This window comes from Nannobrachium achirus (assembly GCF_963921795.1).
Source record: "Nannobrachium achirus genome assembly, chromosome: 7".
NCBI classification, from domain to species: Eukaryota; Metazoa; Chordata; class Actinopteri; order Myctophiformes; family Myctophidae; genus Nannobrachium; species Nannobrachium achirus.
Genome location: NC_137816.1, coordinates 24,174,056 through 24,190,738, shown reverse-complemented (window position 1 = coordinate 24,190,738; position 16,683 = coordinate 24,174,056). Strand labels below are relative to the sequence as shown.

General features: G+C 44.9%; 1 protein-coding gene across 1 annotated transcript in view; it reads right to left on the bottom strand.

The window, feature by feature from the left end:
• dhdh.1 (dihydrodiol dehydrogenase, tandem duplicate 1) overlaps window positions 1–5,234 on the bottom strand; it is a gene marked incomplete at both ends in the record, with an annotated part of 6,129 nt that extends 895 nt beyond the window's left edge. The window contains 6 exons of the mRNA XM_080730611.1: window positions 360–510; window positions 755–879; window positions 2,163–2,415; window positions 4,533–4,696; window positions 4,843–4,954; window positions 5,145–5,234. Coding sequence (XP_080586737.1) covers window positions 360–510; window positions 755–879; window positions 2,163–2,415; window positions 4,533–4,696; window positions 4,843–4,954; window positions 5,145–5,234 — 895 coding nt within the window. The remainder of the gene's footprint in view (window positions 1–359; window positions 511–754; window positions 880–2,162; window positions 2,416–4,532; window positions 4,697–4,842; window positions 4,955–5,144) is intronic.
• Window positions 5,235–16,683: the final 11,449 nt, after the last annotated feature.

The window sequence follows — 16,683 nt, the reverse complement described above, 5'->3', positions numbered from 1 at the left end:
CACGCTCGCCCTGGGTCAAATCCTGCGACCTCAGAACGGTCGCCCCCAGGTATTCCTTAACCTAACCTCAGTAAAACTATGCCTAAACCTAACCTCATTCCTAAACGTAACCTCAGTAAAAACTATACCTAACCCTAACCTTTTTCCTATTCTTAACCTCAGTAAAACTATACCTAACCGTAACCTTTTTCCTAATCTTAACCTCAGTAAAACTATGCCTAAGCCTAACCTTAAAACAAATACAAGAATTCAAGAACCGCTGGGGGCGAGCGGTCTGAGAAATAAATGTGGGCGAGTTTGTTTTGGGGCGAGGGCGGGGCGATGAGCTTCTGTAAATGACTACTGTTTGCCTACAGTACCTTTGAGCAGGCATTGCCTCACTTCCTCTGCTTCATAGCGAAGCCCAGTGCTGTTGGTAAAGTTCATTGGTAGGCAGGGTTCAGGCAGGGGATACTGTGTCTCATTCCCATTGACCACCAGAGTGGTAGGACAGTGCATTGGACCAAGTACCTGGAAGACAGAAGAAAAAAAACATGAACTTGAAGCCTTAAGAGAGAGAGAGAGATCGAGAGAGAGCGAGAGAGAGAGAGAGAGCGAGAGAGAGAGAGAGAGACTCTCACTACGAGGGCCAGTGGTGGAAGTGGTAAATGTTTACTTAAGTAAAAGTATCAATACTACATGTAGAAACCAGTAAGACTCCCTAATCGGGAGATAAGCCATTACTGTGGCACATGAGGCAGGCCTCAAGTCATACCCTGATGGTGCCCTTGGTTCCACTGATGGTGGCATCGTTGGGCAGAGGGACAGCAATGGAGAAGGTGCAGGAGGCCATCCTGTTCTCTGAAAACTTCATGACCACCACCATGGACTCGTCCACGCCTGTCAAACATGATGAAACATCAGCCAGAGACAACGTAAAGGCGGGTTAACCATTCATTGTGAATGTGCTGCCCAACAAATTGTTATTATTAACCGTGTGTCTGGTTAATGATCCCAATCGTTACATTGCACAGGGTCTTCAACCGTTCTTTAAACTGTTGTTTAACACGACACACCCCCTCTCTTATTTCACACTCCCGAGTTTGAAATGATTATACATGCGTTTGTTTTGTCACGCCAGGACTGCTGCCAGGCTATAATAACTAGGTCCAAGAGGACATGTCACATCACTCCCATGATCCCGGCCTCCTTGCCCTAGCTGGCTCCCTGTCAGTTTTTGGATCAAGGTTTAAGGTGTGATCACATTAACCATGCATCTTATTATTCTTTTTTTGTGAACGCTTTTTAGATACTTTATGTTTGTATTCTTCTTTTTTATTGTGTCTTGCTTTTTTTGACTGTACACTACAGTACTTTTTCTTTTTCTTACCTCTTTGTAACTTGTAACCTTAACTGCTGTGCTGCCTCTGGGCAGCTGAATTTCCCCCGTGGGATAATAAAGGTATCTATCTATCTATCTATCTATCTATCTATCTATCTATCTATATCTATCTATCTATCTATCTATGGTCAGACACCCGCATACATTTTTCATCTGCTCCAACCATGTTACAAGCAGGTTGCTAAGATCCTCAGTCCAGGGCTTTTTGGCTATTCCCTGTGCAAGGCCAATGAGCCAAGACCAAAGGGGAAAGAGCCTTTGCATACACCGCCAGATTTAGGCTATGGAACGATCTCCTCTGGGACTTAAGTGACTGTGGACGGTTTTAAAAATAAGCTGCTAAAGATACCTTTTTAGACAGGCATGTCCATAGTTATTTTGTGACAGCAGCTCTGTGTGTCATGTTTGTTGTTTGTGTGACATCACTTTGTCTGCTATTTTAGAAAAATCTTGAAAATGTGTTTGCGATCTTTGAATATATTTTTAAGTGAACATTTTTAACTCAAATCCTTGCGTCTGGGATTCCCTGGGATAATATATTTTCAGATGGGGATGTTTGCGGCTAAATACATATAATTTTGGGGGCCATGAAAAGGTTTGAGCAACAATAATATTGCAAAATAGTTTTTTTCAGATAACCGTTAGGATTTAGAAGACATTTGTAGAATCTGCCTCAGGTCTTAATGGGTAGGCTATATACTATCTATGTAAACCTGCCAACCTGCCAGTCTTTCTTTCATCCAAGTTTCATCAGTCTGTCTGCCAGCCAGTCTTTAGGTACCTGAGTCGAGCAGAACTCCCGAGGCCTGGATGGACAGCGGCCTCTCCCCGTTGAACACCATGAGGACAAACTGCAAGCAGTACACCCCGATGTCCAGCAGGGCGCCTCCACCCAGCTCCTTCTCCACCGAGCGGGGGATGTGGAGCTGTGGGGAGCCGAAGTAGGCCTTGACCAGCTTCACCTGCCCTACCGCCTCCTCGGCCAGCAGCCTGCGCACCTCCGCATGCACCGGGAAACAGCGGGACCAGATGGCCTGCAAGGAAAAACACAACAGAGCACACACCACGATAGCACCCAGAGCAGGGCATGGGAGTCATGCTGTCAGAAGCCCAAAGCCTACGGCATTCAGTGGTGGAAGAACTTAACAAAGTACTCACATTTTGCACTTGAGTAAAAAAGTACCAATGCCACAATGTCAAAATACTCTGTTACAAATAAAAGTCCGATCTGGTATTCAAAATTCACTTGAGTAACAAAAAGAAAACAAAAGTATTCGCATTAAAATATACTTAAGTACTGAAAGCAAAAGTACTCATCATGCAGAAAGTCCCATTTCACACGTTTAAAGAAATACTTTGAAAATAGCAAATATACAAGCGACAATATACAACGAGTTGCAATGTGACACATTGTGAGCTTGTAGATTGGCTATTTTCAAATAGCCCATATACAGTACAGTACATATAGGGCTGAAGTGGTTAATGTGTTGGGGACAGATGGCCTGCAAAGAAAACACAGAGCACACAGCTGCACACCATGAGTAACGACAGTAAGTACATTTACTCAAGTACTACTTAAGTACAATTTTGAGGTATTTTTACGTTACTGGAGTGTTTCCAATTTTCAATACTTGTACTGCTACTCCACTACATCTGAGAGGCAAATATTGTATTTTTGCTCCACCACAATAATTTTAAAACTTTAGTAACTAGTTACTTTGGAGATACTTTTTATTATTACAACACATGCATTAACCACTTCAGCCTGTTATAATGTATACTTCGGCAGGGATTATAGATCTTAATTTTTTTCAATAGATTTGTATACATATTGAACCTTCTGCAAAATGAGAACTTTTACTTCTCTTTTACTTTACTGCATACCAGCGACCTGACGGTCGCTTATCTCCCGATTAGGGAGTCTTACTGGTATACAGTACTGCCAAATGCCTACCTGTACAGTATTTTTTACAAGCTGCATTTTTGCAAGTGTGCCTGTTGGAAAGGCAGCATACAGCCCTTTGAGTTTCCATGAGCATGGCACTAACACTACAGTGGTTTGATTCCCTCTGAGGAGGAGAAGCGTACTGAAAAGGTACTATAGGGCATTAACGAAAAGATCGACAAGTCGACTGAGTCGACTTCATTACACAAGTCGACTCCCACCAGAGTAAGTCGAGAGACAAAGTTGAAAAAACAAACAAAAAAACAACAATAGCAGATCTACATGATTGGCTATTTTCACAATTTCTGCCTCTATATATATTTGACAATTTGGTCAATGTTTAATTTGTCATTTTAGAGGTATTGAAAAGGCCATAACAGTTAAATTGGCACTTTAGAAATGTGAAGATACCCTCTATACACTTAAACTTTATGTTGGTTTCTTTACAGTTGAGTGAGAAAACAATGTTTCACATTAAGGTAATCATCTGGGGACCACCCAAAATATTTGGGGGGTCGTGTGTGATGTGATGAAGTCAACTTCAACTCCACTTTTTACTGAGTCGAGTCGACTTGCAAAAATCACAAGTCGTTAATGCCCTACTGTGTACACCAGTGCTCTCTGAGGCACTTTGGATAAAAGCATCTGCCCAGAAATGCACGAGGACATGTAAATTCATGACATGCCATGACAACTGAACTTCCCTTGTGGGATCAATGCCTGTCTGTCTGTCTGTCTCTCTGTCGTCATCATTCATCATATTTCTGCAAAGAAGGAATGATCACCATTCGAGACAGAGGAGGTGGGTATTTTTTTTAACCCATTTAGACCTGAGGGCGATTAAATGCCCTACAGTAGATCTGCTATTTTATGGGGTTTCCCAAAACAGGTTTTACGTTCACGAAAAGCCATTTAATCCGGTCTTTAATTCAATCTGCCCAGAAGCAGGGATAAACATGTCCCCACATATCCCCACCAGCGCTAAAATGTAATGACCAGAGGGGAGCATATATGAAAATCAGAGGCATGGATTCCTCCCCCAGCCCAACCCATCCCCCCAGCAAATCCAACTCGTGGCTCTGTAAGGCACTTTAGATAAAAGCATCTGCCCACAGACGATCAGGACGTGTACATTCATCATTCGTCATAGCTGCCTGCGATGGAGGAGGGGAATGATCAGAGAGAGAGAGAGAGAGAGTCTCTTACCTCCATCAGGATGACGCTGCTGTTCCTGGAAGCGGCGATGAGGTCTGTCACCTGGCCGGAGTTCATGGCGAAGGGCTTCTCGCACAGCACGTTCTTTCCCGCCTTGAGGAAGAGCAGGCCCACGCGCCAGTGCTGCGTGTGCAACACGCCCAGGTACACCACATCTGGACACAGAGGACAGAGATGCTCTCCAGGCATCAGCTTCAAAACGCTAACGTCATTAAAACCAGTGTCTCATCATCAATCTTCTAAAGGCCCCTCACACACTGCCTGGACTCTCCCCAGGCTCTTAGTTAACGTTATAACCCACCAATATCAGGGTCGCTGGCCAGTTCCTCGTAGCTCCCGTAAGCTCTGGGAATGCCGTGCTTCCTGGCAAACTCCTGCGCCCTCTCCAGGCTCCTCGCCGCAACGGCTGCTATCTGTTCATAACGCGCGCACACACACACACACACACACACACACACACACACGCACACACGCGCACGCGCGCACACACACACAATTTCATTACTGCTGTGCGACCAACCTTGTCATCCCCAGTGGAGGCAGGCATCCCTCTGTGCCAATGAAGACGTAGTGTGTTTGTTTGGGAGGTGGAGTGTACTGTACCTGGTGGTCTCCAGGAGGGAGAGTCTTCATGGCCACGCTGAAATCATGACTGATCTTCCCCGCGCCACACACTCCCCATCGCGTTGCCATGGCGCCTGAGCCTGAGAGCTGGGTGGTTGGAGTGTACGTGACGGGTCAGGTGAGAGAGGAGGAGAGCCGAGCTGCCGGAAGACTCGTGGTGTGACCTTGGGGGGAGAGAGGTCAGAGCGTCCAGAGGTTGAGTGGAGACGTGCTGGAGCGTCGGGCGGAGAGAGAGCATTTATATGCTGGGGAGGAGGAGAGGCATGTCACCTTTCCTCTCATGTCACCTAGAGGGACAGCATGCACGCACGCACGCACGCAAGCACGAACGCACGCGCACACGCACACGCACGCACACACACACAAAGGTTTGTATTACTATACTTGTGAGGACGTTTAGACAACATTTAGGACGTTGTTTCATGAATGCCATTTTTAACCATTTCGGGTCATCTTAATAATCTAATCCTAAACATAACCCCAAACGGAATATTTTTTTTTTTCTAATTGTAAACGCATAAAAATCCGTTTTAAACCATAAAACAGCCATTTATTTTGTGAGGACCAGGAAAATGACCCTCATAATGTCTCATATAATATCTCACATTGTGCTATACTTGTGTGAGGGACATTTGGTCCTCACAAGTAGTCGCGCACACGCACACGCACACACACAAACACACGCACACGCACACACACACACACACACACACACACACATTGTCCTTTATTAAGATATTAACACGCCTGTTGCTGATATGAGCTTTTTTTTTCAGTTCCAGGCTGAAGTGGTTTGCAAACAGCTGACTCTGTAACAATCTGTAACATGGACGACGGTCAATGAGGCCCCCTCAGCGCATCATTAACACATGGAGGGGCCGTGGGAGGTGTTGGGTTTAATGTGCACGGGGTGGGAAGAACTCACCTTGCCCTGAGAGCAGCGCCAAGCCGCAGGTCAAGGCTGCTTTGTTGTCGTCCCTACTCCCTCCCCCTCCCCCATTGAGAGAGAGGCATTGATTATCTCTGTGATGGCCTGGCTGGCAGCAACACCAGAGGGCATAATGATTAAACTGAACTCCCCAGTGGGTTGGCCGTGGTCAGGGGCGTCACACCAAATGCTGGGCCCTGGGTACAAGGATTCACTGCGGGCCCCCCATGAATGTAACTACTATTGAAAAATAGCACCGAGTGCCGCGCTGCGAGCTTGTAGATCTGCTATTTTTAAATGTGTGCAAGAAACCTATGTCAAGGACCACCAAGATGATATGTATTTGGCCACGGACCCCGATCTCAAAATATTTCGTTCCAGGGACCCCCAGAAGCAAAATTTGATTTGATTCAAAGATTTTCACACAAAAATAGCAGATCTACAAGCTCGTAGCGCGGCACTCGGTGCCGCGCTGTGAGCTTGTATATCTGCTATTTTTCAATAGATAAAGTTATTAGGGCCCCTCCACCTTGGGCCCCAGTAACTCAGTCTCACTTTCCTACCCCTTGTGACGCCCCTGGCCGTGGTAAACAGATAGGTGGGGGATTCACAGGATTCTACAGGAGGAGGCCCACACAGCAGGTCATCTTAACCGGACAGTAAGCTGAGCCAGGATGACTATGGGAAAGTGTTGCCCTTGAAGCTAAATATTATCCATTCATCTGGACACACATGCTTGTGTTGGAAACACAGCCATGCCGTCTGCGGCCAGTAGAGGACACTATTGTGCTGTGTGTACGCTCCAGCTGGGAGGATTTTCCAGATTACTGCAATACATTATGCCTGATTTATGCTTGGTTTGCACGCTGTGCGTGCGTATACAGTCAGAACATAATATAGCTGATGAACAAGCTCACAACGTGTCAGTCTTGACTCATTATGGTGTCCAGTGGCAATTAATGGTAAGTGTGGAGCAGCTACAGGGCTGGCACGTTTCGGAAGCCGCCTGTCCACATAATTGTCCTCCAGGAGTTATAAAAAAGATGACAGAAAATAATTGTTTTCAATTTTAGATATGCAGTTCTTCCTCCAGGTATTCTTTACATTTTATTTTTAAATAATTAATTTCTTTACGTATATGAAATAATATTAATCGTCATCATATTTAACGGCACTTTCACACCTGGCAGACATCAAAATCATTTATTCAGTTATTCATACATTTCTGGAGCATGTAATGATGTCTCTCCATTCTGCCTCTATTTCATGCAGGTACATGGTAATTGGATTTGCGTGTGAACGAGCTGTCAGCAAAATATCCTCGTACTGAAAAAGAGAAGGAATTCTCTCTCTCTCTCTCTTTTTATCAATGACTGCTTTGCCGGGCTGCTTCCTCTTTGTGTTTCACCTCCAAATGAATTCTTGGGAGCTGTGTGCTGTTGTCATAACGACAAGGTACCAGCTGGGCAATTTGTATGCAAATGGCATCGGGCCTGGCCTGATATCGCTGTCTATACCACCGGACCTGGTTACCATGGGAATGCCCATCTCCGTCTTGGAGATGGGCATTCTCTCTCTCTCTCTCTCTCTCTCTCCCTCTCTCTTTTTGGGGGAGGGGGGAGGGGGCTTTTCTTTTTCAAAGAGCGCAAAAGTAATGTAGTGGTAGGCGAACATGGTGCTGTCACTGCTGCTGCCAAAAGACAAGACAAGACAGGTGTGACGGAAACCTTGACAGGGCAAGCCCAGCTAAGTTTTGGATAGGAGCAGGACGATCGATTCGGTCCTCCTTGAACTAACAGGCATCGAACGCCCGAGCCTGATTTACAATTAGCTTGCTCGCCTGTGTCTCACTCCGAAAATAGCCGATCTACAAGCCCGCAACGTGCTGTGGGCTTGTAGAGCTGCTATTTTGAGCGCGCAACAGAGGCGTATACAGTACGACTAAGTATAAATCAGGCTTGGGAGGATCAGGTGGTGTGAAGACATTGTGTTCTGAACGGGGTCGCCAGACAGACAGCCAGGTGCCAGGGACCCCTTCACTGCCCTCCACCTGAAGCGGGCATTGCAGATGGCAGCCGGTAGACAGAGACGAATCTGCTGAAACTCATCTGGACATCAGTCTCTCCTCTCTCCTCTGCAGGAGCTCAAGGTCGCGTGGAGGACAAGCCTCTATAAACTCAGCTCTACTTAGGAGTGAGGGCAAAGAGTAACATAGTTTTGGGTGCAGAGCTGCTGCGCTGAGCCCATCCCATCCAGGAGGAAAGTGAATGCTGATGAAGTGGAGACATTTAGAAACTTGGCATGCGGAAGGAAGCTGGGTGCTTCATTAATTCTACAGAGGCCCCGCCAGGACGATTGCCGCCGCTTCCGTTCTCGCCGGCTCTTTATTTGATTAAAAATTCATAGATCATCATCATATCGCTGGTCTCCGTGTGTCCCCTCACAAGCAGGACATGGACGAATGTCATTGACACGTTGTCACGTGATCGGCTTTGTGCTGTGTGAAAGTGGTTGATTGCAGCAGACACTTTTTTTTCACACATTGTCACATCACTTCATCTCCCGCTGTCTTACGCACTCCAGGAAACCCAAGACGTATTAAGGGTCTGGTAAAAAAAACTGTTAAAAAGACGTTGGTGCACTGTCTAAAGCGAACTTGATCCACGAGAGGCACCACCGAGTGAGCAATCAGGCGAGTCGCCGCGTTGCAAAGTCCGCTTCAGCCGACTCAGCGCTGTTCAAGTTATAACCTGAAAGGGACAGAATGGTAACTCTTATCCCCCTTCCAGTCTAATGTTTGACGTTTGCTCAAATCTGTCCCAAAAAGTCACCTGTTTGCCATCTTGGGAGTGAGAGTTTGTTGATAAACACTATATCGTCGTTGTCGGGTGGAAACCTTGTATGTCCAAAACCGTTTGTTTTGTATTTATCATTTTAAAAATGATTTAAACTAGTGAAAACAGCCGATCTACAAGCACACAACGCCTCGCACCGCGAGGCGTTGTGTGCTTGTAGATCTGCTGTTTTCACTGCTTTTGTGCGACGGCCTTGTATGATGAAGCAGGGCTTTGCGAAAAAATGTACACATTTGAAACTTGGAGATACGAGGTTTCTGCCCGACAGTGACGATATACTTTGTTGACTTGTATGGCTAGTCTGGCTACTAGTGGCTAGTGCAGACCCCCCAGGGGTCTGTACAAGGTCCCCTACTTTTTCCCTCTCTTCATCTGTTCGTCGAAAATAGCTGCTGTACCAGCTCATAATGCGCGTTGTGAACTTGCAGACCTGCTATTTTCAACACATGTTTGCCCAGAATATGGGTGCTCAGGGGTTGGGCCCAGGCATTTATCAGACTTATCCAGAGCGACTTATAAAGTACAAGACTGAAGCAAATGTAGGAAACAAAGTGACTAGAATGACAAAGAAAAACAATTACGTGCTACAACAGTTAAGGGCTTTGCACACAGACGCGTTCTTTCGCACGGACAAAACAGACTATTGCTTTTTTTTTTTTTGAAAACAATGCTATCTAAATAACACTCTTAGCCTTTGTGGACAAGCGAACTAAATATGTCTATCAAACATAATACTGTACATAATGTAACATGAACAAGTAACCAACATTCATCTGCATAGTATATTAAGAAACATAGGCAGCAAGAAGTGATACAAGGAATGAAGGGTGCGAGGTGGAGACTGCAGAGTTTTCAGACTGAAGAGAAAAATGGGGAGTGAGTCTGCAGTCCTGACAGAGGGGAGGTCATTCCACAGCTTGAGAGCCAGGAGGGAGAAGAGTTGAGGACATATTGAGCATTCACCATTGTGTCTTAGGGCGGTAGTTCTCAAACCTTTTTGTGCCAAGGACCGCAAAATCTATATGTATTTTTCTGCGAATGCCCATCTGAAAATGTTTTGTGCCAGAAGATTTATGTAAAATATATACGCTACTGTACATATATTTAAAAGTTTCCAAACATTTTCGATATTATTCAATAGCCAACATATAAATGGATAAAGTCTTTAAAATGATCGTGATGCTATATCTACTTTTGCTGGGGACCCCCTGGAGCCCCCCCTGTCTGAGGGAAGGGAGAGAGAATGTCCTGAAGGGATGTACTGTAGGGGTGGATCATGCCCTGGATAGGCAGACCATCACAGATGTACGTCTGGGTGAATCTAAATTCAACGTAGGGCAGCAGTTCTCACACGTTATCATATCAAGTATTTGGCCACAACTGGGGGTCCGCGGACCCCACTTTGAGAACCACTGACGAAGGGACTAGAACATTGGTTCTCAAAGTGGGGTCCGGGGACCCCCAGGGGTCCTTGGGGTGGTTCCAGGGGGTCCCCAGCAAAAGTAGTTAAAGTAGCATCACAATCATTTTGACCATTTATCCATTTACTGTATACTATATGTTGGCTAATCTGAGTTCCCAGAAGTTCTCGCATAAAAATGGGACGGATAAAAATAAATGGGAGGGTTGCACTGGGCAAGTAATAAGTCATTTTGTCAATGCTACAGGATGTACCGATGTGTGGCCCGTGGCGGGGCTTTCTTCCGGAGAAATGTGTCGATGGAGCGCGCGCCAGCAGAGAGGAGCGGCCAGTAATGGCAGAGCCCTAGCATTGTGGCCAGCCCTTTGAGAGTCACTATCTTTGTCCACAGCGAGCACATGAGGGGAGGCAGAGCCGGGGCAACACAAGCCGGCGGGCAGGCTGGACCTGGAGCGCAGTGGGCTTAAGAAGCCCTTCATCTGGCCTGTGTGTGTTGTGATGGTGGGAGGGTGAGGAGAACGGGAGGGGAGGCGAGGGGGGAGGAGAGGAGAGGAGAGGGTCAGCACAGCCGGACACAGAGCTAATACAATCCATTACCACTCTCATCTGGGTCCATTCTTCTGCGGTTTCCATGGTTTTCCCCCTCGGTCAAATCCACATTAGCTGTGTGGCAGGGACAGTTGTGCCAGCGGCTGGCCTTCCTGATGTGGCCGGTGTCCACTGCCACCAAATCTGGGGCTATAGAGAGAGAGAGAGAGAGAGAGAGAGAGAGAGAGAGAGAGAGAGAGAGAGAGAGAGAGAGAGAGAGAGAGAGGAAGGGTTTGTGGGATATTGATAAGACCCATCGTGCACAGTACAATCCTCAGTGTTAAGCAGCACTGTGTAATAACTTGGTTTCCTGTGCAAGTGCTGCCATTTTTTACCATTGAGCTAATTGCAACCGTAGGTCGCAGTTTACTGTCAGAACCGGCACAGCTTGTCCATATGTATACGTGTAACGTCTGACACTGTGGTTCCCCTGACACATCACTGTGACATCACAGGTGACATCACAGTGATATCAGATACTCAGAGCAGGGATCTCCATATATGGGCATAAACAGGTGACATCATAGTGGTGTTGCTGGTTCAGACAGGGATCTCCATGTATGCCCTTCGTTGTCTTACTAGTAGAGCCTGCCTGCTTGCTTAAATTGAATTTTACACAGATCCATACAGATTGGACAAAATTACATTTAATTCATTAAAAAAAATGATTTTACCATGTGGATGCTGCCGGGCGATCAAGGCGGTCTGAATAGGTCCTTTTTTCCAATGCCCTGATTAGGCCTAATGCTACCTTCAAAAAAAGAAAAAACATGTTAGAGCTACATTAGTGATGAGAGAGGGGTTTAAATGCAACACAGATGGTGAGCTGGATTTTAACCCTATGAGTTCACATTTAGATATGTACTAATGTGGCAGGTGTAGTGGTGGTAGATCAAAACATATTTAACTCCACCAGCAGGCTGGACATCCTGATTTAATCTGTGTGTGTCTGTGTGTGCTTGCTTGCGTGTGTGTGTGTGCGTGCATGTATGTGTGTGTGTTACAATAATTTTACTCCTACACTCCAATATTCCATACAAGATGTAACAATACAGAAACCTTGAACTAGTATGATCACTAGATGTATATTTATTTTGCATACTAAAAAGTGTAAAAGGAAGGGAAAACGAGGGTGTCGAGTGTAGTGGCCATGTTCAATTCTGCTTTGATAACCTCTTGTCAAAACAGACAACCTAAAAGTATTCTGTACTTTTCAGCCTTCCCATAAATGTACTTGAGTAAAAGTAAAATATATAAGTATAAAAAAGGGTAATTCTCAAGTAAAGTACAAATACTTAAGTACAGTTAAGCACATTTACTCAGTTACTGTCCACCACTGTGTATAACTCTTGAATTGTAGGTCATATGACACAACTCCCTATACAGGCCACGGCCATTACTGTCTAACCAGGGCATATTTCTTACCCCAAAAAGCATATATCATCCAAATCAAACAAAAAAATATATACAAAAAAAGGTTTGTGTGTGTGTGTGTGTGTGTGTGTGTGTGTGTGTGTGTGTGTGTGTGTGTGTGTGTATGTGTGTGTGTGTGTGTGTGTGTGTGTGTGTGTGTGTGTGTGTGTGTGTGTTGTATTCTCTCATCCATTATTAATTTGTATATTTATTCATGTCACATTAGCCCAATCCAAGAGGGCCAAAAATTAGAGAAATGTTAAAAGAATTAGGCTATATTATAATTGCATTACATGATAATAATACTATTACACACAGCACATTGGGGAAATTACTTTCAATTATACCTGTGCCATTGGGTTAAATGGTCTATAAACCATAAAGCTGAGCACTAGCCTACTGTCGACTGTCGTGTTTTTACACTAGTATATCCTGAACTACGGTTATAGTCAGAATAGATTGTCTAGATACAGATGTGACATTTACATCAAGTAAATTCCCCCAAAAGGAGGGTTCTTCAAGAAAGCGGTTTTCTTCGCCAAGTAGTGGCTGTTTACTCCTGTGTGAGTGCAGAACAAGGTGTCAGGCAATCAGTGTGGTCGCTGTATCAGTGTAAGCACTATCTGTCTGTATTAAGTGAATGCAGCGACCGAGGGGAGCTATCGGCGCACCGTGCTTTCAGTGCAAGTGAGAAAGGGGCTGTATAAATATATCTCTCTTAAGTTAGATTCATATTTTGTGCCGAAAATAGCCGATCTACATGTTCAAGTTCACACCACCTCTAATCTGCAGACAGGTTGCGAAATTGTGGATCAGGTATTTTCAGCATGTGACAACATTGCGCATAGGTTATGCATAAAACATAATTATTGTTATAAAAAAGCAGAGTCCACACCACAACTATATAACGATAATGGTGAATGACATAGTAGTAGTTATAATTATAGTGCTTGGTGTGGATGGAACGCACGCACGTGCACACACACACACACACACACACACACACACACACACACACACACACACACACACACACACACACACACACACACACACACACACACACACACACACACTTTTTGTATAGATGTCAAAAGCAATTGTTTTCAGTCCTTAAAAAAGCAATTTGAAATTCTAAACCTAGCACCTACAATACATGCTTAATTCTAAATGTGATCCCCCCCCCCTACCAACTGCATAGCTCTAAAATAAATATTTCTTAGCGATGAAAATATCAATTTCTGTCACAGGGACCTAAGAAATGTCAGGGCTCATGTGCTCACCAAACACATTTCCTTTCATTTATATTCCAGTTATATCTGGAGCTGGATAACTCTGGCACAGAGAAGCTGGGTGAGGAGCTGGATAACTCTGGCACAGAGAAGCTGGGTGAGGAGCTGGATAACTCTGGCACAGAGAAGCTGGGTGAGGCAAATCAAACTGTGCGAAAAATACATTTTGCTGCTGTCAGGCAGAAAGCTCTTACCTCCATATTCTACCCCCTCCTTTTTTTTGTGGTAAAATGCCCCTACTTGATCATATTACAGCATCACACGAAAGCATCAAAAGTAAAAGCTCTAGTCCACAAGCTCGAAACATACTGTAGCTCAAAGTGACACGTTTCCAGCTTGTAGATGTACTACTTTTGCTATGTGCTATTATTTTTTTTTACTCGAATCCAGGAAGTATGTCCTGTTGTACATATGAGGTTTCCACCCGACAGAGACGATGTATTGAGTGCTGGCTGTCTTCTTCTTCTAACTCTAGCAGAGAGAGAGAGTCCAGTAAAGTTCAAATTGAACCGCACTCAGGAAAAATGTGTTTCTCTCTTTATTTATTCAACATGTTGTCCAGTGTTGGTGCAGCCAAATGCTACAAATACTGTATATCGTCGCTGTCAGATAGAAACCTTGTATCTCCGAGTTTCAATTTGTATGTATTTGTATGTTTTTTGGTACTTCATCAGACAAGAGCGTCGCACAAAAGTAGTGAAACTAGACGATCTACAAGCACACAATGCCTCGCATTGTGTTGTGTGCTTGTATATCGGCTATTTTCACTATTTTAAATCGTGTTTAAAATAATAAATAGGTTTTGGACATACAGGTTTCCGACAATATGCCTTCTGAGGCCACCAGTCTGTGAGGCTGAGCCCAAAGGCCTCTTTCTATCTTAGGCGGCCCTCACACAGTCTCACACCTGAAGCTCATTATTATTAAGTCACTTTGAGATGTTTCTTAATGATTGAGATAACAAGCTTCAGGTGTGAAACCTGCAGTACATGGAACAGGGGCCTAATGGAGAGAGGCCTTGGGCTCAAACCGGGTGACCTCCTCCTACGCTCTCTGCCAATTCCCTGAAGTCACTTGTAGCAAAAATAATAAATAAATGAGAGCTTGTTTTTTTCCCGGAGTGCGCTCAACGTGACCTAAAAAAGGTTCCCCATAAGGTCAAGGTCACACACACGCACACGCACACACACACACACACACACACACACGCACGCACACGCACACACACCAATTGCACAGTGCTGGTACTAAGTACAGTATGAATCTCAGATTCATGGACACAGCCCACTGGCATCGCTGGTGCATATCGTCGCTGTCGGGCAGAAACCTCGTATCTCCAAGTTTTAAATTTGTACATTTTTTCGCAAAGTAAAGCACTGCTTCATTACACAAGGCCGTCGCACAAAAGTAGTGAAAACAGCTGATCAGATGTTTTCACTAGTTTACATCATTTTAAAAATGATAAATACAAAACAAATTTTTGGACATACAAGGTTTCCACCCAACAACGGCGATATGTGATACCGAGTCCATCAGAGGCCCCCTGCTGAGGTGAGACGGGCACACGTGAGTCAACACTAGGGCTGTAACGATATAGTAACTGCATCGAAATATGGTTTTTAACTTCGAAGTATATAGAAATGAAAACAGCTAAAATCAAATCGCATCGTTTGAATTTGATTGTATCGATACAACCTACTTGTGCATTGTATTTAGCATTTTTAAGAAAAAAAATGAAAAGGAGGGGTTTAATTAGGCCTACTTTTCTTTTCCATATAGCTACACTATCGATAGATGTGTGTAATCTCTGGGTTCATGTCAAGGTGCAGGTTTGTCAATATACAATGTCCATGTATTTGCCAGATAATCACTGTGTTTACTTATTTATATTGTAACGCGGGAACAACTGACAGCCTATTACCTGTCCCTGTATTACAACAGCCTATTGTGTGGGGGGTTACTCAGAGTAATGCGTCCTCATTGGCTCTCAGGTAGAGCGGGCTGTATTGTGTGTTTGTTCTCCCTCCATGAGTGCAGTTGTGTTCCGGATTCCAAAAGGTAAAGACGTCTGAGTGTATCTCCGCTTTTACCAGGGAATTACGGACGGACTCACCGACCACCAGAGACTTTATTAGAGCCAGTAAGAGTAAGATCATCATACCTGTATGTCGTTGCGCTGCCTGCTGTTATTGTAATCCTGACATTGTGTAGTAAACTGAGTGCTGGAAAGTCCTTGTTGTGGCATCATTGACCCGCCGCCTCCACCAGAAACACCACAGAAAAGTGAGTCCACTAAGTCCACAACAAATGGTGTCAGAATCGGGGTTTTATACACGTGGAAAGAAGCCTGCAGCTGCAGCACCGTGCTGTGCTAACATAGACTGTGTGCCAACGGCTGACATCACGTTGCATTCACCGGCCGGCTTCCAGGGTCACGTGACCGCTGTCCACTCTGAGTCACGTGATTGATGTCCACTGCAGTATCAGCTAATAACTACAGTATCAGCGTCAATCTCCGCCTGGTCGGGTGAAGTTAAAGGAGTAAAAAAAAAAAAAAAGAAAAAAAAAAGAAAAAAAAGAAAGAGAAGATGGAAAAGGAAACACCAGGTGTTACTGGAATCATGCAGCAGATGCAACAGCAAATGCAGCAGATGCAACAGCAAATGCAGCAAATGCAGCTGCAGAAACAGCAGCAGAGCCAGCTAATGCTGCAACATCTGCAGAGGCTGGGAGGGGCACCAGCAGCACAGCCACATAACCTAGGCCAGGGAGATATTGCTCAAGGCCTGGGAGCAACAGCCTCGTCATGCTGCTCCAACACAAAGCTCCTTGCCCCTTTCGATGGAACTGATGACTGGAGCTTATTCTTCATGCCCTTTGAGAGAATGGCTCAGAGACTTATGTGGAACCACACAGAGAGGTTGGATAGGCTCCATGAGCGTCTGAGGGGCTCTGCAATACGCTTCATCTGTTCTCTACCAGAGTATCAGAGGGAAGATTACGTGCTCCTCACTGAACAACT